Source organism: Gracilinanus agilis, chromosome 2 (genome assembly GCF_016433145.1).
Source record: "Gracilinanus agilis isolate LMUSP501 chromosome 2, AgileGrace, whole genome shotgun sequence".
In the NCBI taxonomy this organism is placed as follows: domain Eukaryota; kingdom Metazoa; phylum Chordata; class Mammalia; order Didelphimorphia; family Didelphidae; genus Gracilinanus; species Gracilinanus agilis.
The window spans coordinates 291487463-291515054 of NC_058131.1; the positions used below are offsets into that span (position 1 = coordinate 291487463).

General features: G+C 40.6%; 1 protein-coding gene across 3 annotated transcripts in view; it reads right to left on the minus strand.

Annotated features, from left to right (window-relative positions):
• LOC123237302 (guanine nucleotide-binding protein G(o) subunit alpha) overlaps positions 1-27499 on the minus strand; it is a 237441-nt gene extending 209942 nt beyond the window's left edge. For all 3 annotated transcript variants that reach the window (XM_044664135.1, XM_044664136.1, XM_044664137.1), the window contains exons 1-2: positions 27282-27499; positions 26880-26922 (exon numbers count right to left, since the gene is read on the minus strand). In XM_044664135.1, the coding sequence (XP_044520070.1) occupies positions 26880-26922; positions 27282-27399 (161 nt within the window). In that variant the 5' untranslated portion in view covers positions 27400-27499. The remainder of the gene's footprint in view (positions 1-26879; positions 26923-27281) is intronic.
• Positions 27500-27592: the final 93 nt, after the last annotated feature.

Sequence of the window (27592 nt, forward strand, 5' to 3'; positions counted from 1 at the left end):
TGATGGTTTTTGAGTTCATTTCTATATCTAGATTTGTGATCTGATAAAAGATTCTGGAAAACATTCCTCAGTACCTTGATGGGTTGACTGAGAAATGCATGTCATCCAAAATCTTTAAGAGATGATAATTATACCAGCATTTATATAGTATTTTCAAGTTTACAAAGTGTGTGTGTGCTCTCCTCCTCTGTGCATATATATATATATACNCAATTCTATAATTTTATTTTATTTTTATTCTGCCACCAGTATGAAGGATGAATTGCTAGAAGAGAGTAGAAGGCAGGAAAACCTCTTAAGAGGCTCTGGCAATAGTCCACATGAATGATGACAAAGGCCTCTGCTAGGCTGGTGGCAATAGGAGAAGAAGGGCAGGGGAGTAGAGTATGAGAAGTGGACTTGATATGACTTGGTAACTCACTGGTTGTGTATGAGAAGGTCCAGAGAAGGAAGAGGGAAAGATAACATCAAGATTGCAAACAAGGGAAAATGAGTAAATGGTGGTACCACCTTAAGGAGGACTATGGGAAGCAAGATACTTCCTGTTTGCTCCTATGAGAGAGACAGAGAGACAGAGAGAGAGAGAGAGAGAGAGAGAGAGAGAGAGAGAGAGAGAGAGAGAGAGAGAGAGAGAGAGAGAGAGAGAGAGAGAGAGAGGAGAGACTGATGAGATAAAGAGTGAGACAGATGATTTAGATAGATAAATAGACAGATTAGAGAGTTAACTACACTTGTGGCAAGTGTAAGTGGCAAGGCTCTATAAGGAGTCAGAAAAACTAGGTTCAAATCTTAGTTTTCAGTTTGCTTCTTCTTGGGTGTGTTATATAACTGCTCTGGATATCAGTATCTTCACCTAAAAATGGGGGAGGTGAACTAGAGAATCTCTAAGATCTTTTCCATATCTATATCTTATCTTAGTTTTAGACACACTGTCTTTGAGGTGCTAGTGGCACATCCTGGTAGGGCACTTGGGTCAGGGTCAGGGCTGGAAATAGAGGTTTGGGAGACATCTTCATAGAGGTAGTAGATAAAGCCACTGGAAAGAATAAAAGTGCCCAAGGAGAAAGGAGAGAGAAGACAAGAAGGCCAAAGATGGTACCTTGGGAATGTCCACATTTAGAAGTCAGGAAGTAGATGCAGAGCTAGTGAAGAGATGAAGGAATAGCAAGAGAGTTCTTGGGATTGCTAAGAAGAGTATGGGGTCTTTGAAGTGGAGCCAATGGAGATCTGTGAGGACTTTTTAAAATGAATGTTAGACTTGGTGATTTGGTCTCTGGAGATCTCTGAGAGACTAATTTTAGACCTTACTTATTTTTATAACTCTCTAATGGATTTGTCATATAATTTGTGTCTTCTATCCGCTACTAAAGTATAGCACCCCAAAGTCAGGGACTGTATTATCTGAACTTAGCATCTCCCACAGAGTGTCACGCCCTGATGATGCTTCACAAATTTATGTGGTAGTATGCAATATCAAATGATGGGGCAGAAGCCAGTGTGTAAGAGGTTAAGGAAAAAGTAGCATCACCTTCTTCAAGAGGGCTTTCCTGTTGTACCTAGTCAATTCAGTCCTCATCACTGAGAATTTATTTTGGACATGTATGTATCCATATTATATGTGTAACCTCCTATATCTGTCTATCTGTCTGTCTGTCTGTCTGTCTGTCTATATGCTGTATTACTTATCTGTAAGCACATTGTATCCCCCTGTGGAATGAAGACTCTTTGAGAGAAAGGTTTGTCTCACTTCTGTCTTTGTATTCCCAGAACTTAGCACAGTGCTTGACATATAGTAGGTACTTAATAAGTTCTTGTTGTTAGATTTATTGATTGAGTGGGATAATTGGGTCTATATGACTTTTTGAGTAAGTTTCACAGTGATGAGGAAAAGAAACATGATTTAAGCTGGAAGTGCTAGAATGGTCAAGGAAAGGCTTATATAGGATTGGAAAATGCTGAGGAAAGAAATAGGAAAAGATAGGAACAATGATAATGGATATGTTGTCACTTGGTAACCTCTTACAGTGGGCTACTCATAGCCTATAATGTTAAGAGAAAGAATGGTGGGGGGCAGCTGGGTAGCTCAGTGGATTGAGAACCAGGCTTAGAGACCGGAGGTCCTAGGTTCAAATTTGGCCTCAGACACTTCCCAGCTGTGTGACCCTGGGCAAGTCACTTGACCCCCATTGCCTATCCCTTACCATTCTTCTGCCTTGGAGCTAATATACAATATTGACTCTAAGACAGAAGGTAAGGGTTTAAAAAAAAAAAGAGAAGGAATGGTGGTTTGGTTCCAGTTCTCTCTTTCTCTCTCTCTCTGTCTCTCTGTCTCTCTCCCTCCCTCCCCAACCCCTTTCTTTCTCTCAGTGATTTTAAAACTAAGGACAAGACTATTAAAGTAGATTTTCTTTTTCATTTCTCTCTAGTGCAAGGGTGTTACCCCCAGGTTCTGGGCAAGATGCCAATTCCTATTATAATTACTTGACTCCTGAAATTCTTCATCATCTCCACTGGGAATAGTGTCCCTGGCTTTTGGCCATATACCAATGGGTAGTAATGGCATGTGGCTATTTATTGGGTGCTGTGTTCTCTCTCAGTAGTAGATAAAGTGTGTGGCATTTCTCACCCCACTGAAAGACACCCGTCCTAAACAGGGATTTTCAGAGTTGGAATAAGTTTGCCTCTCCTATAACCAGTCTGTTTTTATGCACAGAGCTATAGCTAGCAATTCTGACACTTGGGTAAAGTTTCACAAAATGTACCCAGGCCAAGTAGCAAAACAAGTATCCTTGGAACAATATTTTTAAAAGGCAAATTTAGTTGAAGTCAAGGGGGAAAAGAGAAGAGGGATATTCCAAGGGGGAAAACAGCCCAGGATGCTTCCTGGTGAGGATGAGGCAGAAACCATGAGATTTCTAAGTAGCCACTGCCCTCAAGAAGGATGAAAATGAGAGAAGAGAAGGGTAGTGTTGAACCTGGATTTAGGAAGAGATATTGCTTTAGGTGTAGCTTAGGGCTTGTTAAAAACACAAACCAAAGGAGGTGGGAGGAGGAACAGGTTTGTTTGGCTTAGAAAAGAGATGCTTCAGGATGGCCACAATAACCATGTTCAAATGCTGGCCTTATAGAAGAAGGATTAAACTTGTTCTCCTTGGCTCCAGAGCAGTGATTCCCAAAGTGGGCGCTACTGCCCCCTGGTGGGTGCTGCAGCAATCCAGGAAGGGGTGATGGCCACAGGTGCATTTATCTTTCCTATTAATTGCTATTAAATTTAAAAAAATTTAATTTCCAAGGGGCTAAGTAATATTTTTTTTCTGGAAAGGGGGCAGTAGGCCAAAAAAGTTTGGGAACCACTGCTCCAGAGTGTGTATCTAGGAGTGATGCATAAATACAGCAAAGACATAGATTGCTTTTAATAGAAGGAAAAATGTCTTAATCATTAAAACAGGGATTTTTAACCTGGGGTCCATAGAGCCTCAAGGAGTCTGGGGAAGGATCTCAGGGGAATTTACGAACTTAAAATTTTTTTTTGATAACTATATTTCGATACATTTGGTTTCCTTAGTAATCTTATTCTGAGGGGATAGCTGGGTAGCTCAGTGGATGGAGAGCCAGGCCTAGAGATGGGAGGTCCTAGGTTCAAATCTGGCCTCAGACACTTCCTAGCTGTGTGACTCTGGGCAAGTCACTTAACCCTAATTGTCTAGCCCTTACCACTCTTCTATCTTGGAATCAATACATAGTATTGATTCTAAAGGTGGAAGGTAAGGGTTTTTTAAAAAAATATTAATCTAAATAATATGGAAATACTTATTGGTAATATATGTATAATCCAGTGGAATTGCTTGTCAGCTCTGGGAGGGGGGAAAGGAAGAGAGGAAGGAGACAAAAAGAATCACGTAACCATGGGAAAAATTTTTAACTAAAATTTAAAATGAAAAAAATTATTCTCAGAACAATAACAATGATAAGCATTTATTAAAGCATTTACTATGTGCCAGGCATGGTCCCTGCCCTCAAGGAGCTCACATTCGAACAGGGGAGACAAGGCACAAACAATTTTGTACACACATCAGAAGGGGAGGCTTCAAGCAAAGTCTACACAGGGACCAGCTATTGGGCTTTTGTAGAGAGGATTCTTGGTCAGGTGTAGTTTGAACTAAATGGTGCCTGGTGGAATCCTCTCCCAATTCAGGGATTCTGTGATGCTGGAGTTGGGTACTACATTCCCTAGGCCTGGGCAGCTCTCCTTCCCCACTGCGGAAAGAGGATGATCTGCTCTTCGGATCCGTTTTCACCAAGCAGATTGCACCAGGGCACTGATGCTTGGCCTGGGTGACATTATCATCTCATCTGCCACCTCCTACTTTCTCTACCTGCAGCCCACTAATCTGTTAGTGCTAGATGGGAAGGAGGTTTTTGAGGCTCCATATTCAGGCCCCCAGGAATGGCATTTTAAACCACAACACTAATTACGCTCTTCACCCCAGGGAAGGTGTCAGCCAGCCTGATAGCAAACTTCCATCAGAGCTGCTGGGCTCGGGTTGGTATTTCATATCCATCCCAAGGGAGGTATTTTATATCCTGCAGCCGGGGAGGAGGGAGGAAAAGAAGAGCAAAATAGCTTTCCAACTTGAGCTGGGTCTTCACTGTGCAGCTTCTGACTTTTGTTGGAAATGCAGGGAATCCCATGAACATCAGAGACATCCATTTTGAAATAGAAAGGCCAGGATATATTTTTCAAGGCTGACAAAAATGACTGAGGGTTGTTTTATTTTGCAATGGCCATTCCTTCGATTCAATTCAACAATCATTTATTAATTCCCTATTATTGTGTAAGGCCTTAAGTCCCTTCCAAGAGAGTAGCTTAACTGAGATTTTACTAGACTTGCACAATTCTCCATCTATACTTGTTTCCATAGACCCTGCTATGGGGATCTCCTCAGGTTTACCATCCAGTCTCATAATATGAAAGTGGTAGAAAGAATACTGGTCCTGCTATCTGAACTTGGGTTCAAATCTTGCCTACCTTTAAGATCGAAGGCAAGTCATTTAACCTCCCTGGACCTCAATTTCCTCAACTGAAAAATGTTGAATGTTGGATTAGATGGCCTCTGAGGTCCCTTCCAACACTGGGTCTATGATCCAATTATTCTAAAACAGAAATGCAGTTTCTCAGATCACAGTTGCAAATACCTCATGCATTGCAAACATTTAGCTGCATCTGGTTTCCTGGTGAAGAAATGGAGGTACAGCAATCACCTTGGAATGAACAAGTTAATACTAAGGCTGTCACTTTTCCCCTTTTTTTGCTGAGCTGTAAATCAGAAGGATATCAACTGATCCTGCTGCAAACCTGAGAAAGCAAGGACATGCTTGTCACACGAGGCCTCTGCTCTATTAAATAAACTTGAAGGATTAAATGCTTCCCAATGAGAAACTCACTAAACATGGTGAATAATCAATCTCAAGCCCAATGTCATGGGCAATATGATTAAGGTATAATTCACATACATTCAGGTGTTACTTATTCCATTTCCATATGAGCCAGTGCCATACAGGAAAACTGGAGGCATGGGTCACTGAGGTCCCAGCTGTGGACTCAGTGTTTTTGGTGATGAGGGACTTCTAAGATGGGTGTGAGGATTTCTTCATTATCCCCTCAAGAATTGGAACAAGAAGAAAATGTGAACTGGGTCAGATGAGGGTCCAATCCTGAGTCAATGTGAAGGCATGGGGTTGCAAAGAGAAGTCTAGATTTGTCAGTAGCAGATCTGGCTTCAAATTCTGGCTCTATTAATTAGTTTTAGTTTAAATGACCCTGGGTAAGTCACTTCACCCTCTGGGCCTCAGTTTCTTAATCTGTAATGAGGTGGGGGGATTGGGTCCTTCCATTTCTGATTATGTGATCCTATGAACCCTAACCATAAAACAGAGGAGAGCAGTTAGAATGGTCAGAGTATTGGCCACTATGTCACAGCATAACTAGTTGAAGAAACTAGGGCTCTTTAGCAGGTACCATGCCCAAAAGACAATGGCAAGGGAGAAATACGAATGGGAACAATGGATATGGCAATGGGAACTGAAGTCAGGAGGCTTGGGGAAGGAGGCTGCTAGCTTTATCTATAGGATCCTTTGGAAAAATCACCTCTCCAAACTTCTAGAACCAACCTACAAATATATGTGAGAGAGGGTAGCTAGGTAGCTGAGCAAATAGAGAACCAGACTTAGAGGCAGCAGGTCTTGGGTTCAAATATGTCCTTAGACACTTCCTAGCTATTTGGCCCTGGGCAAGTTATTTGACATCCATTGCTCTCTTCTACCTTAGAACCAATACTTAGTATTGATTCTAAGATGAAAGGTAAGGGTTATAAAAAATGTGAGAATGAATTTGAAGAAACTGGGGCCTTTTAGTATGTAGAACATAAAAATAAAAACATAAAAATAAGGTGAAGAAACTGGGGACTTTAGCAGGTAGAACATAAAAAGAGATGAGAGTCAGTTGAAGGAAAGGGGTATCTTTAATATGAAGAACAAGAGAATTAAGGAGAATTTAACAAGAGCTATCTTCAAGGACCATGCTTTGGAAAAGGGTTTAGATGTACTTTCTTGGTCCCAGTGAGCAGAACAACAATCAGGGGGACATTGGGAAAAGGTCTAGTTCAGATGAATGTAGTGAAAAGCTCCCCTACCCATTAGTGCTGCCTTAAAGTGGACTGGGCTACCTTAGGAGATGATGGATTCCTTGTCACTGAGAATTTTCAGGTGGAGGCTGGAGAACCACTTGTCCTCAGTGTTGCAGAAGTAATTCAGTTATGATATGGACTAGGTGAACTTTGAGGTTCCTTCCTACTCTTTTACTTAGTGATTCTGGGTCTGTTATTGAATAATGGGAAATAAGAATGCAAAGACAGGGCAGAGTCAGTTTTTGGTGTGCCTCAGAAAAGAAAAGAGGCTTTTTCAGGTTTCTGAGCAGGGCAGTGACATGATTAAAGAGGCATCTCAGAAAGGCAGTTCTATCATCAATGGGTAGGATGGATTGGAAGAGAGAACTGAGATCGGGAGGCTAGCCAAGAGGCAGCTGCACTAGTCCGGGGATAATGTAAGGAGGGTCTGGACTAGAATGAGGGCAGAGGGAATGGAGAGGCAGGCACATACCCAAAGAAAGAAATATGAATAGGAATTATGGCTATGGGAGTTGGAGTCAGGAGATTGGGGAAGGGGGAAGGCAGTGTCTTTGGGTTCTGTCAGGTGAAATTACATCTCTTAACCTCTGGATCCAACCTATAATTTAAAAAAAAACAATTATCCAGGGAAATACTGGACATTCTAAAATGAAGGATTACTCTGCCATTGCCCTAGGTATATCATTGCTCCCCATCAACTGCAACAAGATCTCAGGAAATCTACTGGCCAGTGCTGTCAAGTACCAGGCTATTCCCTGGGTTTATTTAGGAATTATTATTTAGGACTTGGTCCCCACCATTGCTTAAGGAAGCAGGGTAGAACCCCTGAATCAGCTGAATAAATCATTCTCACCTACCAATCATTTGGGCTAATGGTTTCCTAATTTGTGCAACAGGGAAGAGGGATAAAAATCCAATTACAGGCATTTGGAAACCTCTTTGCACAGAAAGCTATATCCAAAAAGTGACTTTTTACAGCTCAGACAGCTGTTTCTTGCTTGTGTGTTTTAGATAGTTCCTCTCTTAGGCATCCAAACTGAAAAATGAACTCATACTTCTAAGCCTGGAATAGTGAAGCCACTACCATATTCAGAAGAAAGCACAAAGAAGCAGAAATTTGGAAGGCTCTGACTCCTCTAATCTAGTCTCACAACCTAAATACTAAATGTTTCTGTAGCATCTCAACAGTGGATCATCCCATCTTGGACTGAATATTTCTAGTGACAGAAAACTCACTACTTTTTGAGTTGGCTGATTATATTTATGGGCAATTCTCTTTTAACTATAATATATTGCTTTTCTAATTTTGGAATTCAATTAAACTCAAGAAATATTTTAACCAGTATTTTTTCTTCCCAAATATTAAATTTTGAAATATTTTTCTTTTAAAAAATCCCATGAAGGCTCAGCTTCTAGTGGTGCACTATGAAATGGCAGATTCATCTCATGAAAAAAATTAAATTGGAGGTTTATCAGGTAGTCATAGGATTATAGGTTTAGACTAGAAGGGACCTCATAGATCACCAAGTATAGCTTCCTCATTTTATAGATGAGGAAATATAGGTGTGGAGAGGATAAATAACTTGATCATGGTAACACTACTAGTAGGTACTTTTTCTTTTTTCCCCCCTTAAAACCCTTACCTTCCATCTTAGAATCAATACTGTGTATTGGTTCCAAGGCAGAAGAACAGTAAGGACCAGGCAATGGGAGTTAAATGACTTGTCCAGGGTCACATAGCTAGGAAGTGTCTGAAGCCAGATTTGAACTGAGGACCTCTCATCTCTAATACTGGGCCACTTAGCTGCCCCCAAGCCGAGAGAGAGACTCTTTATTTGGGTTGTTTCCTCCTATTTGAATATGAGTTTTTTGAAAGCAGGGACCATCTTGCTTTTCTATTTTTTACCTTCAAAGCTTAGTATTAGTGCTTTGCACATAGAAAGTGCTTAATAAATGCTTTTCATTCATTCATTCATTCATTCATTCATTCATTCATTCATTCATTCACCATGCCATAGCTTCCTCTCAGGGAAAAGCCTATGGCAAAGGTGTCAAATATGTGACCAACAGGCCATAAGAGGCTAATCACATTCCCAAGTGCAACTGGAATCAGATTAAAATGTAACTGGGGATGGGGCAGGTAGGTGGCTCAGTGAATAGAAAGCCAAGCCTAATGAAGGGAGATCCTGGGTTCAAATCTTCTAAGGCTATCTAGAAAATTGAGAGTTCGAATTTCAACCTTCTGGTTTGCCAAACTGTTGTTATTAAAAATGAGGAAGGCAGAGATTAAAAGGGAGAATAGTATTTTAATAAAAGCCATGCTAATAGAGATAAAATCATTAGACCACACGCCTGTAAGTATTCAAACTGCTGCCTCAGCCATTTTACCTTTTCGTATCTTCCCATGCCCGGTAGCTAAAGAGGAAGTTCAAAGTCACTTCCCCCCTATTTAAAGCTGTCCCTCACCTTGAATACGTAATCCAGAACAGGAAACCTGTTGGGGATCACGGGAAATGTAGTTCCAAGTACCCCAAGTGATTTTAAATAACACAGACCTCAGATACTTCCTAGCCTGGGCAAGTCACTTAACCCCCATTGCCTAACCTTCATTGCTCTTCTGCCTTGGAAACAATACATCATATTGATTCTAAGACAGAAGGTAAGAGTTTAAAAATAATGTAATTGGGAAATATTTAACAAATAAATAAATAATAAAACCCCAAATAAATAAAAATGTGATAAAACATATATAACATTAACGTATGATTATCAGAGTCAATATGCAGCCCACAGCGATAATTGTATTCTGTTTGGAGCCCCCCATTTCTATTTGTGTTGGACCCCTCTGGCCTACCATCCTGAGTAATTACTAGGCAGTCTCCCATCCAAGCACCAGTGAGGCCCAGCCTTGCTTAGCTTCTGAGAGCAGATGAGATCAGGTATGTTGAGGGTGGTATGTTCATTGGCTCATCTTCCAAGCCCTTCCAAGCCCTTCCAGGCCTCGGTGCTTCAAGGCTCTCTGATTTCCCTGGTGTGGCTACTCCCTCCACCTACATGGATCTCAAACCCTTTGTGCCACTGTAAGGTGGCCTTTGGTAACTGCTGTGGCTCAAACATGCTCCCTATATTACAATGAACCTGGGGATGAGCCTGCAGATTCAAAGGTTGGTTCCCGAAGGGCAGAGAATGTATTCTTGGCCTGTACTTTTTATACCTGGGCTATTTCTTTCATTTCTCAAGCCCTGCTTCAAAGTTGATCTCCTCTGAGAAGTCCATATGGATGAGGCAGCTAAGATAAGGATGTTTGAGCCTATTGGAGAGAGCCCACTAAACATACATTCTTACATGCAAAAAATAGAATCTATATGTCAAGGATTGAAGACAGAAAGGAAATTAATTATCAAAAGAGAAAGGTTGTACAGGTTTATGAGAAAGCATCACACCTTCCATATGTTCTGTCTAGTGCTTGGTAGCTGTGGGTTTTAAAAAATAACAAACCAGGGAGCTCAGTGGATTGAGAGCCAGGTCAAGAGACAGGAGGTCCTAGGTTCAAATCTGGCTTCAGCCATTTCCTAGATGTGTGACCCTGAGCAAGTCACTTAATTCCCATTGTCTAGCCCTTACTGCTCTTCTGCCTTGGAGCCAAGACAGTATAGATTCTAAGAATAAAGATAAGAGTTTAAAAAAATACTGAACTTCATAAGAATCTGGGGGCTGACATTAAGGAGGTAGTGAATATCTGATTATGGAACAATGGATAGGGTCAGGAAAACTTGAGTTTGAATTAGGCCTTAGCACTTGCTAGTGTGAACCTTGGATAAATCACTTGATTTGTCTAAGCCTCATTTTCTTCATTTGTAAAATGCAGCTAGGACTAGGTGGTATAGTGGACCAGGTCCTGAGCTTAGAGTCTGGAAGACTTGAGTTCCAGTCTAGCCTCAGTCACTCACTACCTGTGGGACCCTGAACCCTGTTTGCCTCTATTTCCCTAATTGTAAAATGAGTTGAAGTAGGAAATGGCAAACCACTCCAGTATCTTTGCCAGGAAAAGCCCAAATGGGGTTGAGAGGAATTAGATATGAATAAACAACGAAATGGGGATAATAATAGCCCCTTCCTCTCAGGGTTGTTGTGAAGATCAAATGAGAGGACAGACAAATTCCAATGGCACTAGGCTATTCTACGGTATTTCCTGTGACTCTAGTCTCCCCTTAGAGAAGTGTAGAAAATGCAGGTTACTATCTGGGTCCCTGAGGCACTTCTGAGATGGTCTAAAACTGTATGGATCCCACAAAAGCCGGAACACATTCCTTCTCTAGAAAGGATCCCCTCAAATCAGAGAAAAGGTGCTCATGCTACTGCCTTGTTGCTTTAGGAAACAATTCAACCTTTTTTGACCACAAATGATGGTGATGTTTGACTTTTTGGTAACCCAAGTTATCCATAGCATTGGGAAGAACCAGTTATCAAGCAGAAATTTTAAGAAAAGAGTTCTGAACAGCCACCTACATATAACAGAGTCCATGAACTAAAGCTCCTTCAGTTTATTCCAGGGAAACCCTCTCAATACCTGTTTATTCTTCCTTTACACATACTACTAAGAAGCTCACTTATCTGGTTTCCTAATCATAGTGGATTAGAAGCATAATTTAGAAATGGCGGAGGACCTGTATTGTAATCCCAGCTCCAGTATTAGATAGCTGGGCAATAGATAATAACTTGATAGCAGGGGAAGAAGCACAAATGTTATAAAAAAACAGATGCACAAACAGTTCCCCGTGCCTCAGGCCCTGAAGATCCTGCTGCATTACAGGATTATAGGATCATAGGATTTAGGACTGGCACAGACCTTAGAGATCATCTAGACTAACCCTCTCTCTTTACTGGGGAGGAAACTGAGTCCCAGAGAGGTTGAGAAGCTTCCCTTGCTCACATTCACATGGGTAGATGGTAGGGTTTGAGTCCTGGGCTTCTGCCTCCTGAGGATGCTCCTGAGTCATGAAGAGAAACTTCAATTGCTTTTAGTGCCCTCTACTTAAGAAGACAGTGAAGTGTGTTGTGCATTTGGGAAATATTTTCATAAAAAATGGCCAAAAATAGTGCTGAAAATGGCTTGTTGTTTAGAGGGAAAGCCTCGATAATCTGAAAACACCTATTCAGAATGTTTTTTTTTCTCCAAGATCTCATTAAAAAAAAGTAGCTGTACTTCCCTTTTGTGTGGAAGAAACACACTCAACGAGCATGCATTAAGCACCTGATGTATGAAAGGAAATCCCTGTGGGCAAAAAGCTGAAAAGGAAAGAGCCTCCCAGGCTGGGGAGTATATATTCTACCAAGGGGAGCAACACATATAGGACAAGTAAATACAAAAGACACATAAAGTGAATATACAGGAATTTGGGCAGAGTGACAGAAAAGGAAATAAAATCATGAAAATCCTCTTGTAGGAGGCAGTGCCTGATTTAAACCTTGATAGGATGTAGGCAAAGGTGAACAATGAGAACATTTCAGGCCTAAGGGGAAGAGATGAAACATGGAAGAGAGGGAATAGCAAGTAGTTAATTTAGTTTGTCTGAAATATAGATGGTGTGAGGAAGTGGAACATGAACTCAGTCTGGGAAGACTGGTTAGAAATGGACTGTGAATGCCTTTAAAATTCATTTTAGTTCCAGAGGCAATAGGGAGCCACTACAAGCTTCTTGAGCAAAGGAGTTAGATTAGATCTGTGCTTTAGGAATATTAGTTGTGTAGAAGATGGAAGCTGTTTGTTCTAAGTAATCATGGGGAGGTCATCATTCGCTAAGCCTCAGTTTTCTGTGAAATGGATATAATAATGCACCACCTACTTCATAGACTCATGTAATATGTGAGATGGAAGTGTTATTTGAGACTTTCTGCTTCAACCCTTTCTTTTTGCAAAAGAGAAAGCTGAAGGTTGTGGGGAAAGAACTTTGTGAATTTTTTAGTGTCATGGGAGTGTCCCTCTTAGTTCTTAAATTTCTCCTCTTAGTCTTCTCTACCTAAGAAGACTAGGAGGTAAATTCTAAAAGAATAAAAAATAAAACAAAGCATTTCTCACCAGCACAAATGTATCTTGCTTGGGAATTCTTACTTGTGTCCTTTTATCCTCTCTGAATTTCTCTTTTCCAAGTGAACTTCATTTTATCAGCCATTGAACCTAGATCCACTTTCATACATGCTGCCATTTTGAATTTGGTTTGACATTGGCTATTTTTCTCTATCTTTCTCATTTTCTTTATTTCTTTAAACTCTAGAATCATAGTCTTTACAGTAATTTGGTGAAGTGTTTTGTGTTTCAGTAAGTGAGAGTGATATTCTGCCCCAAATGACTCTGCTGGTTTGTTTGTGTTCCAAGAAGGATCCTTTCCAAGTCCATATTCACAATGAGATGCTCAAACTTGTCCCTCATATACACACAGTGAGATGATGCTGTGACATGAGTAGTACTGAGCTATGGGGAGGGAACTAATGGATTACAAAATCCTCGACACTTGACTTGTGTAACGTGAAGTACCTTTCAACCTCAACCATGTTCACAAATCCCAGCTGAAACAACAGTCCCAGAGTGACTTCTTACTTGGTCCCAGAAGTCTGTAGGTATATGAACTTAACATAAATTCAACATAAAATTATCACCAGGATTCTCAACTTCACTGAAACATGGAGAATCCCAGAAACTTATAGTTGAAGAAACTAAGTCTCATAAAGGGTAAGGGATTTGTCTACAGTCACATAGTTAATTAATGGTAGAGGAGGTCTTGACAGGTTTTTTGACTACCTTTTCTTTGAGTACTTTCTCTAGCCTGCTACATTTCTTTTCAATCTCTTTGCTGCCTAAGAATACACATTCTGGTTACTGTCCTGCTTTAACATCTGCTATGGAAAAAAAGGCTTGTCAGTGCTGATTGACCCTGAAAATAATGGAAACATTGCTAGCAGGACTCCCTCCCAACTAGAGAGAGTATTCAAAGTAAGCAGAACAATGAAAACCAAACCTGGCAAAGAATTCACGATGGCAAGTTCCGTAGCCCCATGGTATCTCAGAAGATCTTATGGATTCTCCTTTCCCCCTTGGGCTTAGTTATTTGACAGTGGTGACAACAATTCTCTGCTTTGTGGAAGGGACAGGTGCTCACTCCCTTGACCTTTTGATGTTTCTACCCCCTCCCCACAAGCTTGCCTTGACAAATAGTGGGCCAACCCTTGTTCCCACTCCCCAGAATCTTCCCACATCTGAAGGCTTCTCGCAGGGTTCCAGTATTCCCTGACAGCATCCGCACTTTCCTACGAAGATTCGGGTGGTATCTGCAGCCCGCGAAAAGCTCTTTCCTCCCAGCTTGCCCCAACAGGCACAAGATGGGGAAATTCATACTCCATACTAGCAGACTGTCTTTCCCCAGCCTCTTGGGCAATTTCTGCTTTTCTTAAGAAATTTCTCTTTGTGGCAGGTGAATGAAACCCTCATTTTAACAAACTGGTCCAGACCCCCCACCGGAATGTGAGAGCACACAGACTGAATGCCCAGCCAAAGATGGACCCAGCTACATTCAAGAGCTCTTTTTAAAGACCTGTCAAGCTGGAGGGTTTAATTTAAGAGGCTGCACATTCTCTTCTGAACAAAAAGAATCCCAGAAAAGGGAAAAATAGTCAGTCTGAAAAACTGGTGGTTTCTAAGGACCTTCATCAACCTTACATCCTTCCCCTTTGTTGGGGAAGGTGGCAGTCTAGTAAATGAAGCAAATCCCAGACTCTAACATGAGGAGCTGAGCCAGGTAGAAGTGTCTTTGGCCTAAAACAATCAATGAAGTAAGAAGCATCTGTTGAACAGTTATACTATGTGCCTAGTATTGTGTTAGCTCCTATAGAATGCAACAGTCATACATGCTGACTCTGAAGATTCATAAAATTCTAAGCTGGAAAGACCTCAGAGGCTCTCTGGTAGAAGTCCTTTATTTTACAGATGAGTACGCCTCGGAGAAATTTGATGAGTCGCTGTAGGTGACATGGGGTAGAAATGGACAGTTCCTAGATTTGAAATTAGATTCTCTGATTTCAAAGGTCAAGTTCTTCTTTCGCAGATACATATGAAACAAAGAAGAAATAAGACAACCAACTAAATTATGAACTCTGACAATAGAGATCAGCGAAGATTAGACTCATCAGGGAAGACTGGATCTTAGAGGAGAAAAGCTGAATTGATTTCAGAGACAGGTGGAAGGCATTACTAGAAAGGCCAGGATTTCTGTCTCTCCCTAACAGCTTCTAGGCATCCTCTTTGCTTCACAATATCCATTGCTGTCTGCCCCATTTCCCCAAGTACCTCCTGCTCTGTGGTGGCACCAAGAAAAACATCAGGGGAAACAAGGGTGTATATTGAAGGCCTGAATTTGAATGATGACTTCTACATATTTTAGCAGTATGGGTAAGTCACTTAATTTTTCTAAGTCTCAGTTTTCTTACTGGCAAAATGGGAATAAGATTTAGTAGTCTTGAACATGATACCATTAGAATGCAATCATTCTGAGGCCCCGGATTTTTCTTACCTTTCTACTTGCATTTGTATTCACAATAGTTGGCACATTGTTGTTCAGTTGTGTCCAACTCTTCACGACCCCATGGACTATAGCATCCCAATACTGTTCCTGGGGTTTTCTTGGCAAAGACACTGAAATGCCTTGCCATTTCCTTCTCTAGTGGATTAAGACAAATAGGAGTTAAATGACTTGCCCAGCTGGTAAGTGTCTAAGGCCAAATTTGAACTCAGGTCTTCTTGACTGCAGACCTGGCAATCTATCTACTGAGTCATCTAGTTGCACCTCAGGAGGCAGTTAGGAAAGGCTTTTGGACAGTCCGAGGTTATGGGCAAGCCATTGGGTCTGAGTACCCCCAGGCAATTATCTGAGACTCAAAGCAGGTGATGATCTGCATAGTAAAAAGGTTTACTTCAGTTAGAAGCTCCCTCAGTCATTTAGGTGGTAGTTGGTGGAGCACTAAACTGGGACTTTGGAAGAGATGAGTTCAAATTCGATGTCAGACAAATAGTTGTGTGACTCTGGCAAGTCACTTGACCTCTGTTTTTCTTAGTTTCCTCACCTGTAAAATGGGGATAATAACAGCACCTACGTCATAGGGTTGTCCTGAGGATCAAATGAGAAACTGTAAAGTGCTTAGCAAAGTATCCAGCACCACATCACCCAGCACCTAGTAGGTACTATTTAAATGCTTATTCCCCTTGCCAATGAAGTCACAGGTCCAGATTTCCCCCTACTGCCAAAATTACTTTGCAAGGTTAATGTGAGAAAATCCCATTCTAAGGGCCATAAGATCATAGATTGAGCAGTGAAAAAAGAACATAGACATCAACAAGTCCCTCCTCTTCTTACAGATAAACTGGAAGTTAAGAGACCTGATAAGGTCATCCAGATAGGAAGCGGCAAAACCAGGATTTGAACCCATATCCTATGACTCCAACTCAAGGGACAGTAAAGTTGCCTCTTCAATATGAGAACAGATGCCTCTTATCATAAAATCCTAGCAGGTCCTCAGGTTTTTTCATCTTTGAACTGAAACAGGCATTTGCCAACTTCTCTGTATTTTCTGTGACTTGCCTGCCACGTTTTCATTGAGAAAGCCACAGGCCCCTATCCTCGTTCCCACCCCATCCCCCTATCCCAGCCTTGCTGAGCTGGGAGAAAAGCAGAACAGGGGCCCTTTATTCTTCTTCCATTTCAATCAAGCTCTTGTACTTCCAGAAGTGAAAAGGCAATACTAAATCCTGGTTTTTATGGAGAGAGGCCTTGGAAGACTTACAAGACAAAGTCGGGCCATCTCTTGGCAATCCCACTCCTCTTTCCATGATAGTCAAAAAGTGAGCCTGATACATACTGATTTCTTCAATTCCCTGAGCTAACACTCCTGTGGATTTATGTTCCACTTTTCTTTCTCAATTAGCTGAAGGGCGCTGGGAGCTTAATGGTTTTATTATTTATGACCTCTACTGGAGGTGGCCAAGAGAGAAGGCTGGAGTTCATCTGTCACCAGGAACATCTGTTTTCCTGGACAAGAAGACTTAGAATCATAGAACCCAGAAATGACAGGGACCTTCAAAGTCAATAAGTCCAACTCCTTTGCTTTCCTTATGAAGAAACGGAGGCTCAGAGAGATATTATTTCAAGGGTAGATTAAGATCTCCTATCACTCAGAAATCAAATTCAAGATATTGCAAACTTGAAGTTAACCCTTCCTACATACTACTTGCAGAGACAGTTCTGGATGAGGACCTGATTAGGAAACAAATTTATTGCCTTGGTTATTACCTTTAGAGGGCTCCTTCTATTTTATTTTAATTTTGGTGTGGAAAAAAGCACAATGTTTTTCCTTTTTTTCTGTCGAGAAAAATTAGAACTAAAGATGCTTCAGAAGATAAAATCAGTAGGAGGCCAGGTACACCCACTCTTTTTCCCAAAATCCCATTTCATGCATCTTGTTATCTGTTAATGCTGACAGTAGCTCCCAGCCTTGTCCTTGAGCAGCACAACCTGGATCTCTTTCACCCCTAGGCTTAGGTACTGGTGTTGGGTCACCTCGGCTGTGGCCATCACTATGCCCATGTGTCCCAGAAGGCCACAGACAAACTACCTCTCTTGTGTTTAGCACACCATTTCACTCCTGACAGCAAATATGTCGTTTCTTATAACATATCCACTTTCGAATCCCGTTTGTTGGCTTCAAAGATGTGTTTGCAGGGGATAGACTGGTTCTGTGCTGTGTTTATAAAGATGCCTTTCAGAACCATGACTTCTTCGGTTGATGAAAGCATGTTGACTGTCATGCTTTATAATTGTGGATCAGGTCTTGCCCCAGTCTTTGAGAACTTTTGTAACTTAATTTTGCCCCCTAATTTCTGTTTTTTTTTTCATAAAATACTCCAAGAAGTTTTGAAATGACTGTCCCTTTTCCTGACCTTGAACTTTTCTAAAGAATCAAGATTTGTTGATTTGTTTTCCTTTCCTACTTGAAACAGAATCTAACAATTCAAAGGACTCATGATGAAAAATACTCTCTACTTCCAGAGAAAGAACTGATGGTTGCAGATCACTGCAAACTATTTTCACTTTATTTTCTTCATGAGATTTTGTCATCTTCTTTCATACCATGACCAATATGAAAATGTTTTGCATAATCACACAAATATAACCTATATCAAATTCCTGACCATCTCAAGGAGAAGAGAGGGAAAGAATTTGAAATTCAAAATTTTAGAAAACAAATGTTAGAAATTGTTTTTATATGTAATTGGGAAAAAATAAAATATTATTTAAAAAAAAATAGGCCTAACTATGACTTCTCAAGGCTCTCAAAACTACATAACTTCAAATTACATGGAATCACATTATATAGATGGGGAATAGACTTTGGAGATCACCTAGGTCCAAAGTTCCTGATTTTAACATATGAGGAAACTGAGGCTCTTGGAAGGCAGTGACTTGCCTAAGGACACACAGAGAATCACAGTAGAAGAGCTGGCCCTAGAACCAGCTTTCTAGACTCCCAGGCTAATGATCTTTCTACTATAACGTTTTTCACCAGAGTATTATAGGTTAGTGCAGTAGTTTCTTTTTTTCTTTTTTTAAGTCACAACAGTTTTGGCCATATAGGTTGTTATGTAATGGCTACTGCAGAGCCAGAGAGAGGTGAGAACAGACTACATAATAATACTCATGGGGTCTCTTCTCCTGCATTTTACTATGTCTAACTCCCAGAAACTGTAAAGGAGACATGCTTGTAAGTAAGACCCCATCTATGTCTCTGGAAGGCCTAAAATGTTATCCTCATAGCTTAGAAAAGGAAAAGAACATTGTGAGAGAGTCATTTCTAAACCTGTTCATTCAAAATGCTGCCAATATGTCAATCAATCAACAAGCATTTATCACATGCCTTCTATGTGCCAGGCAACAGGGATACGAGGGCAAAAAAAATCCAAACCAACAGTGCTTTCAGGGAGCTAATTATTCTATTGAGGAAATCAAGATGTACATATATAAGAAAATAAAAACAAATATACAAAAAACAAATGCAAAGTAATTTTGGGGGCAGAATACTGAAAAGACGTCGTATAGTTTATATATGCAACAAGAAAGATGAAAGGAAAAAAGAATACATTTTGAGTTTTGGTATAGTTTGGGTTTGACATTTGTTAGCACATTTTAATAAGCTGTTTTTACAGTAATATATTTCAAGGGTCTGTAGTTTCATCAGTGGGTACTTCCTCTACCAACAAAGATTATAAACCCTCTATGACTTACTAGATGGGTTTTTGTTTTTGTTTTTTAAAGTTAAAACCCTTACCTTCCATCTTGAAGTCAATACTGTGTATTGGTTCCAAGGCAGAAGAGTGGTAAGGATAGGCAATGGAGGTCAAGTGACTTGCCCAGGGTCACACAGCTGGGAAGTGTCTGAGGCCAGATTTGAACCTAGGACCTCCTGTCGCTAGGGCTGGCTCTCGATCCATTGAGCTACCCAACTGCCCCAGTAGATGGTTTTTGAAAGCTGCTGTGCCCCCTAAAATCTTAGGCTGATTATTAGATAATGTTCAGTCATCTCAATTGGGTCAGACTTTTCATGATCCCATTTGGGGTTTTCTTGGCAGAGATACTGGAGTGATTTGCCATTTTCTCCTCTAGCCCATTTTTTAAATGAGGAAATTGAGACAAACGGGATTAAGCAACTTGCCCAGGGTCTAGATTTGAACTCAGAAAGATGAGTCTTCCTGATTGCAAATCCAGTGCTCTATCCACTACACCACTTAGCCGCCCCTGTGAGGTAACAGATAGTCTGTTAACCATGTCTTCCCTGAAACTTGCATGAGCCAAACAACTCACGGTCACCTCTCTGCCATGATATAGTACAGTATCATGGAAGATCACTGGCTTGGGAGTCAAGAGAACCTGGGTTCAAATCACACATCTGTCTCTCCTCCTGTGACTTTGGCAATGCACTCTCAGGACCTTGGTTTCCCCATCTGTTAAATGAGGGGATTAGATTAGATGGCCTCTGATTTCCCTTCCAGGTCTATATCTACCATCCTCTTAGACACTGGAAGGGGACTTTGGTCTTCTTTAGGTGTGTAACAGATGCCACCAGGAAAAAGACATAGATTTCAGAAAGAAAAAGTGCTTTTGAGACGTTTATGACTTATTTGAGGGCTAGTGAAACCTTTCCCATCTCTGAGAGAATTCTGCCAATTTAAGAGTGGAGTTATGACCCTTTTATTTCCAGCTTATTGGATCTAAATCATTGTGCCTGACCTTTGATGGGATTTTAATCATGTAAATTTATTGATTGGCTGGTTATTCTTGGGACATTTAATTTAGTTTGAAAAAGTTTCTAATTAGCTAATGTGACAGATTTATACCTTATTTCTCACATAATGCACAATCATGAATAATACTATTCTTTATTATACTTTACATTCAAACATTTAAATCATTTCACAATTTTTAAAATAGCAAAAAAAGTTGTGTCGTGTGTGTGTGTGTGTGTGTGTGTGTGTGTGTGTGTGTGTGTGTAGCAGTTTAATATTTCTCACTCTTGCAGGTCCAGATATACCATAGCAATAAATAAGGCTGCAACACAAAGACGGTACTGCCTTTAAACTGAGTATCCATTAACTATACTGCAATGGGTTGAATTTCAAGTGTCAGAAAACATAGGATGTGGGAAGGCTCATATGAAATAAAAAATAACAACAGAGGTGGGGAAAAGCACAGAGCTTACAAACCAGGAATGAGCTCATTCCTGAATCAGTGATCTTCCTTCTTGAACAGATGTGGAGTTCTAAAAAAGAACAATACAATTTGGGAAGTACTATACACTAACCTCAACCACAAAAGACACATGCATTTCAATCCTCATGCACCACAGGCCTAACCAAGCCCAAAATGTTGAGCAGTCAATTCTTCTCAATTTCTACTTAGCCATCTCCATTCATCAGGAGTCTTCACCTTTCATGTGATTGGCCAGAACACTTCCAACTATCAGAGAGGTTTACTTTTAGAATCTAACAGGTAATTGAATTTTGAAAATTCCACAGAAACCAGGTGGACTTTTTGCTATTATTCTGACAGAAAGACCTTTAGACTTCATGGAATAATAAAGGAAGAAAAAGGACCATCCATCAGTAAAAGAAAATTTGCCTTCTATTCCATCCAACACTATTTTCACACTCATGGAGTCTCAAGACACATCAATGTACATACCTTTGAATAAATATTAAAGGTTAAAAAAAAGGAGGCAACTGAAGTTGATGCTTTTCTAAGTAAAAAAATCTATAAATCAAGCCGTGTGGCTAACAGCATAAATCTATCGAAGCTTTTGGAAATGTATCAGAAATGCCCTGAGTTATCAGGATGTCATTCACTATTGTTTATGAAGTAATTTCAATAGCCTGCATTTTCTTTATGAATTCAATCAGAATAGCAAAATGAAAGTAGCAGCTTTTCTCTCAGTGGGTGATTTCTTTTAAGGATGCTGAGTGACTCCTTTCCTGGAAGAATGGAACCTGCCTCGCATATCACATCCAATGAAACTGGTCAGGGATAAGCTATACCTTGGGTGAGGAACAACTGTTTAGTGATAGATTTCCATACAAGATATTCCATTTCATTGTGGAAAACATGTAAAGCTAATTCACCGTTATGCAAAACCTACCAGTTACTGAGTAAAGTTAACTAGTTAAATCTTGCTCTAAGCCACACCCCTGTTCTCTGTGGATTGTAGTCCGAAGTCTTTCTAGAAATCCTGTTATATTCCAACGTAGACAACAGCCTGAATTTTACAATCTAGGCCCTGATCCTGGAAAATGAACTTTAAATGAGGTGTGCTGATAGCAACTACCTCCATAGTTCACTTTTCATTTTCATTAGATTTACAGCCTAATGAGCTACTACTAATTATTCAAAACCTGTGAGCCAATTGGACTGTTATTCTGGTGATTCCATCCCACATAAAATATAATTCTTTATAATATTCTTCCATGAGGGTATTTTTCTGTAATTAGATAAAATTGACACATCCATTTAAAGCCTTGATTAGTCTGCATGTATAAAAAGAGCCATACAGATTGAGCGCAAAAATGATGAGAATAACTAACAGGCGAAGTCACAACCCTTAACAAGCAAAAGTATTTAAAATGCTAAAAACAGCCACTTAATAATCATGGAATATTTTAAATTATATTGGTGCTGTCTCAATTATCATTGTTTATGTCTCTGCACTGAGCTGTTTTGGAATTCCATTCTATGCCACAAAGCTCCCAAACACTAATTCAGACACATACAAATATAATTTAAGTCCCCCTTCATCCCCCCTTCCCTCCTAAAAAAAACTACCCTATTTTCAAACAAATATTTTTTGTTATTGGGTATTCATCATTATCATAATACATATTATAAAGCACTTTAAGTTTTATGAAGCCATAAAAAGACAATCTAATTGGAAAACAGACCACATAAATGACTATAATTTCTCCTACAATACCTTCTCTCAATTAGTGCTAATTAAAAAATCAAACCATTTCTGAAGTGTTCTAAGCCAGGTGTAATACTTTTCATCTAAGCAGTATCCAATATGTATTCCTTTATTTTATTATTTACTACTCATATATATATCCCTTTTAGCACCCTAAATAATACAATACAACATGGAAGCTACTGAGACATAAAGGTCTTGGTTGTTACTTTTCTGGTAATGTTGACTAAAAATTAGGGTGCCATCACTGAAATATCCTTTATCATAACCCAAGGGGCCAGTCTAATTGAGCTCTATCCCCACCACACAATCATGAAGTTCTTGCTATACTTCATGGACATTTATCTATGAAATATCAGAGAGGCACATCAGCCTAGGTGAAATAAAAGCTTAGCCTGAGGTTAACCTGAGGTTTGGTCGGCTTCTCAGCCATGAATTAGGGCCTACTGGAAAAAGCAATGAATGGACTTAGGAGTCAGAGGAGCTGCTCTCAAGTACCTGCCCTGCTATTTACTGGCTGAGTAACCCTAGGCAAGTTATTTAACCTTTCTATATCTCAAGTTTTCTCATTGGTACGGAGAATTTGGGAGCTTTTAATAGAATCACAGAATTTCTGACTTGGAAGGGACCTTAGCAGCCATCTAATTCAACTGATTACTAGAACAAAAATCTCCACTTATAAATTTTATTATGTTTTCAATCCCAAATTCTCTCCCCTCCCTCCACCTCCTCCCCCATTCATTAGAATGCAAGAAATATATGCATTGCACATATGAAATTACGCAAAACATATTTCTGCAAAGAATTTCTACATATAACATATACAACAAATGGCCACTTGGCCATTGCTTGGAGATTTCCCAAGAGAGGGAATCCATTTTTTACCTAATGAAACTTTTCCCATTTTGAGGATAGTTCTCCTTGTTAGGAATTGTTTCCCATCAAACATAGATAAATGTACCTCTTGGACACTTCTTCCCATGCTCTTAGTTCTGTTTTTTGGGACCAAACAGAACAAGTTTTGTTTTTTTTTTCTCAAATGTCAGATTTCCAAATAACTTGAAGATATCTAGCAGGTTCCTCCATTCTTCTCTTCCCCAAGCTAAGTAACCTCTTTCAATTGGTCTTCATGTGGCATGGACTCAAGGCCCTTCTCCACTTAGGAATTCAGTAGGATTACTATTTCCTTACTCCTGGAAGCTATGGCTCTTTTTATGCAACCTAAATCATATATGCTCTTTTGGTTGCCATCTTTACACTGTTGATTCTCTTTAAGATTACAACCCACTGATATTCCCTGATCTCTTTTAGACAAACTGCTGTCTAACTATACCAACCCCTTTTGTACTTGTGAAATCAGTGTGTCATGAACCCAAGTATAAAACTTTACTTTTATTTGTCTTAAATTTAATCTTTTTAGGCTCACAAATTTTTCTGCTCTTAAAATCTTAGTAGATTTGAATTCTATCATTTAATGAGGTAGCAGTTCCTCCTAATTTTTCATCACCTGCAAACCTGATAAGGCCCTCTATGCCATTATTGGAGTCATTGATAACCCTAATGCTATATATCTCAACAGCTGTCTGGGAGAAAGTGATTTATAAACTTGAATGTTCCACATATTATTATGAATGGTACTTTGTACTGCACAGAAACCAGCAACCACTCTCTAAATATTTCTCTTGGGCATGTGGAGTCACCATCTTGGCTTCCTCACCCCACCCATTACATAAATTCCCCTGAGTTTCTTGAAAGAAATCTATCTGTGCCTCATAGACTTCAAGTCATGATTATGCATATATAAATTACTTAAAAGACTTTGTCACTGGAATATCATTATTATTAGCCACACATTTCATAGCTTATATAAGTTCATCACTCAACCTAGCATTTGCCTTGAACTGTCCTCTTTAGAGCCAGAACCCACAGGAAAAATCAGCCTCTGTTCATGGGTACCTATGGAGTCATCACTATGGACTTTTGCAGGAATCTTCTGAGGTGTTGTCTCCTGAACCATGGTCATCCATCTTTGGCTCTCCTTTTTGAACAAGTCTAATCCATTCCCAATAGCACAGATCTGTGCTAGTCAATTTTTCTTCAAAATTATTTTTTGAGACTAAAATCTCACAGCAAATGAGGAAAGAGACCTGCATTCTCTGATTTATTTGTACCTAAACTAGCTTCTAGACCTTCAAACACTAGTTTGTCTTTTATCACCCCAGTATTACCCCAAATGCCAATATGAAAAACCATTTGGGACATTAGAGACTTCCAGGGAGGAGTCTACATGCAGTCTTTCGATTACATTCCCTTCCTATGCAATTAGGAATTTTCATTCTAAAATGGCACGCTGTTCCCCTTGGAGAGCTCAGCTCTCTTTGAATGAAGAGGTAGATAATATTACCCTTTTGGGGAATCTGTATATATTTTTAAACACCTTATTAAGTCAGCCTAATTTATGTGGCATCTTCAAGGGAAGTGTGGAAATCAACGTGGGGAGAATTGCTGCTTTGGCTGATGCAAAGTTAATTTGCAGAGATTTCTACCCTTCCCCCTCCCTCTTTGCCTTGCCCGAGATGCGAACACACTCGGCTGTTTCCGAAGTGACTCGGCTCTAGCCTCCAAGGGAATCGAATAGCACCCGAATATAGCCGAGACTTCCCGAGATTCAGCACCCCGCCAGTCACTGAGCTGAGCCCGGTGCTGCTGAGCTCTCGGACCCAATCGACTTTTCTAGCCTCAGCTGGGCGCTGTCCACCACTCTCAACGCCTGAAACCCAACGTAGCTCTCGGTTGCACTGGCTTTTAAAGGGCCCGGGAACCTGTCTCCGTAGATTTAGAGACTTAAAAAAAAATCTTGCTTATTGTGATTTATTTGAAAGAGTGCATTAAATAACCTGCCATGCAAATGCAGCATGCACCTTGTTTGTTGCAAATAGAAACTCCCTAGGCCCCACTTTTCAAATTCACTTAGGTTGTAGACAGATAAGCCCCAAGCCAAATTAATCATGGCTCCAGAGGGGTGCAGCAAGCTGAGATGCCCCCTACAAAAAATCCCCCCCCCAAGAGGGTTCTCGTGCAAATATAGCAATATGAAAAACAGATGGGAATTTTTAAAGAGCTGCTTCACGGTACAATCATGGCGCCGCCTCGAACCAGCTTGTCATGCCAGTTATACGTGCAAGATTGGGGCTTTAACTACCCCCCCCCCATCTTAGTTCTGAAATTTCGAACAGGCTTTCTCCCTCACCCACCTCCCCAAGAAAGAGATTTTTATTTTCCATTGTTTTCCTGCGGGATGCAATTACTTCAGCTATTCTGTCAAGTTGAAAAATAATCATTTTTGTTTACTGCATAGCAACCCCTAATTAGGAACCCTGTGTATGTGTAAAGGTGTCACAGCAAACCGATGTGGAAGCCTCACTAAACGGTCTCAAACGAACTCCAAATGGGGAAAATAACGGAAGTAGCAAAGATACAAGATTAGTGGTAGAGAACAGGGCACAAAAATCCCCACACCTCCACCTTCTAAGCCCCCTCCCCCAAATCTAAAACAAACCTGCCCTAGAACTCCCCAAGAAATGCTTGATGTCAGGAGCAAGGAACAATAAAGAGTGTGTGTTCAGAAGGAGGGTGAGGCTTTTATGGAAATTATGAGATTTTCTTTCACTTAAAAAATAATATTAATAAAAAAAGGAACATTCCTATCAATAGCCAAAATGGATTTCTGACTAGCTAATTAAGGAAAGACTGACCCTTTGGGCAAAAGGGGATTTGGGATGGCATTAAGGCTTGTCTTAAATCTACATTGTAGGTAAATTTATATATAACATACCTTATTCAGCAAACAAATAACATAAGTGCAATGAAGCTAACCCAGCTGCCCATGTCAAGAGATCAAACATCAGGGAGGGTGGGGGCCGAGTGGAAAGAGCTGAGAGATAGAAAGCTGACATTAAGCTTAATTGACACTGGTCTGTTTGATGGCTCTGCCCTGGTTACATCTGTGCCATTCACATCAGCCTGGAAAGCCACCCACTCTTCTCTTCTCATCTTGACCCCCTCCTCTCCCACCCCATGGGGGTATACGTGTATGTATATGTATACGGAAGAGAGAGAAAGCTAGAGATAGGGAAAAAAAACCCACAACCTCCAATTCAGCACCAAAATCATGAACAGCAGACACTTGATTTTCCATCCAGAGCAAAAGACAAGGTCCCCTCCCCTCCATCTTCTAGGCAAGCCCGAAATAAATCCCTGCCACAGGTGCAGCTGTGAGAAGGGGAGGGGAGAAAAGGGTGGAGGATGGAGGGGGTAGGAGGGGATAGGGAAAAAACACCCCACTAGTAGGAAATAACATTCACAATATTGCCAATAGTGATGATGCTCTGATCAATATGGCGGACATTGTCATTCATACAACTACGGCCCCCACCATCATCCTTTCTCCTCACCCCTCCCTAAGAAACACCTCTCCTGGGAGATGGGATGGAGGGAACAGAAACACCCAAGGTGGGAAGGGTGGTAGAGGGGGAGTCAAAGTGTTATGTGTTTGTGAGCAAGAATTACAAACAGGGCCTAAGGGAAAGCTGGAAGAAGAGTAAGGGAAAAAAAAAATAAAATCCCAATACAATAGGGACTTACTTCATCTGCTTCACAATGGTGCTTTTGCCTGATTCTCCAGCCCCTGTAGGGACAGACAAAAAGGGAAAAAAAGCTAGTCAGTGTCAGGCTAGAAGAACTGGGAGATTACATTGGGAGAAGGAAGGGAGCAGCTGGACTAAAGGATGCAGGGGATCAGCTTTTTTGGCTGAAGACTCGTGTGTGCAATGGCTTAGTTATCTTGTTGCAAATCTAATAAGGGAAAGGTCTTCCTGGACTCAGGACAAGTCTTTCTGGACACAAGACAAGGGGAGAAGGGTGAAGAAAGGGGTGAAATACAGAGGTGGCAGTGGGGGGGCGTTGTTTGGAATAAGGTGGCAGTAGGACTGTTCGGGGGACTAGTGGAGTGGGGTGGGGGTGAGGAAGTGGCCAAGGCTCTCTTACCCAGCAAGAGTAATTTCACGTCTTTGGCGGCGCTGATGCCATCCTCTTTGAGGTTTTTCTCAATCGCTTTGCTCCTCTCCAAGGCGGCTCTCTCCTCTGCGCTCAATGTACATCCCATCGTGACACTCAAAACAGCCCGCACGCCTCGGCTGGCACGGTTCCCCTGCTCGGCTTGACCCCCCCCCCCCCCCCCCAATATTTATTTTTGTCCTTTTAAAAATCGCTAATTTTCTTTCCTTCCTTCTTGTATTTTTTTTTCTTTTATAAAGAGATCAACTCACACAAATACACAAAAAAATGCAGCCCCTCCC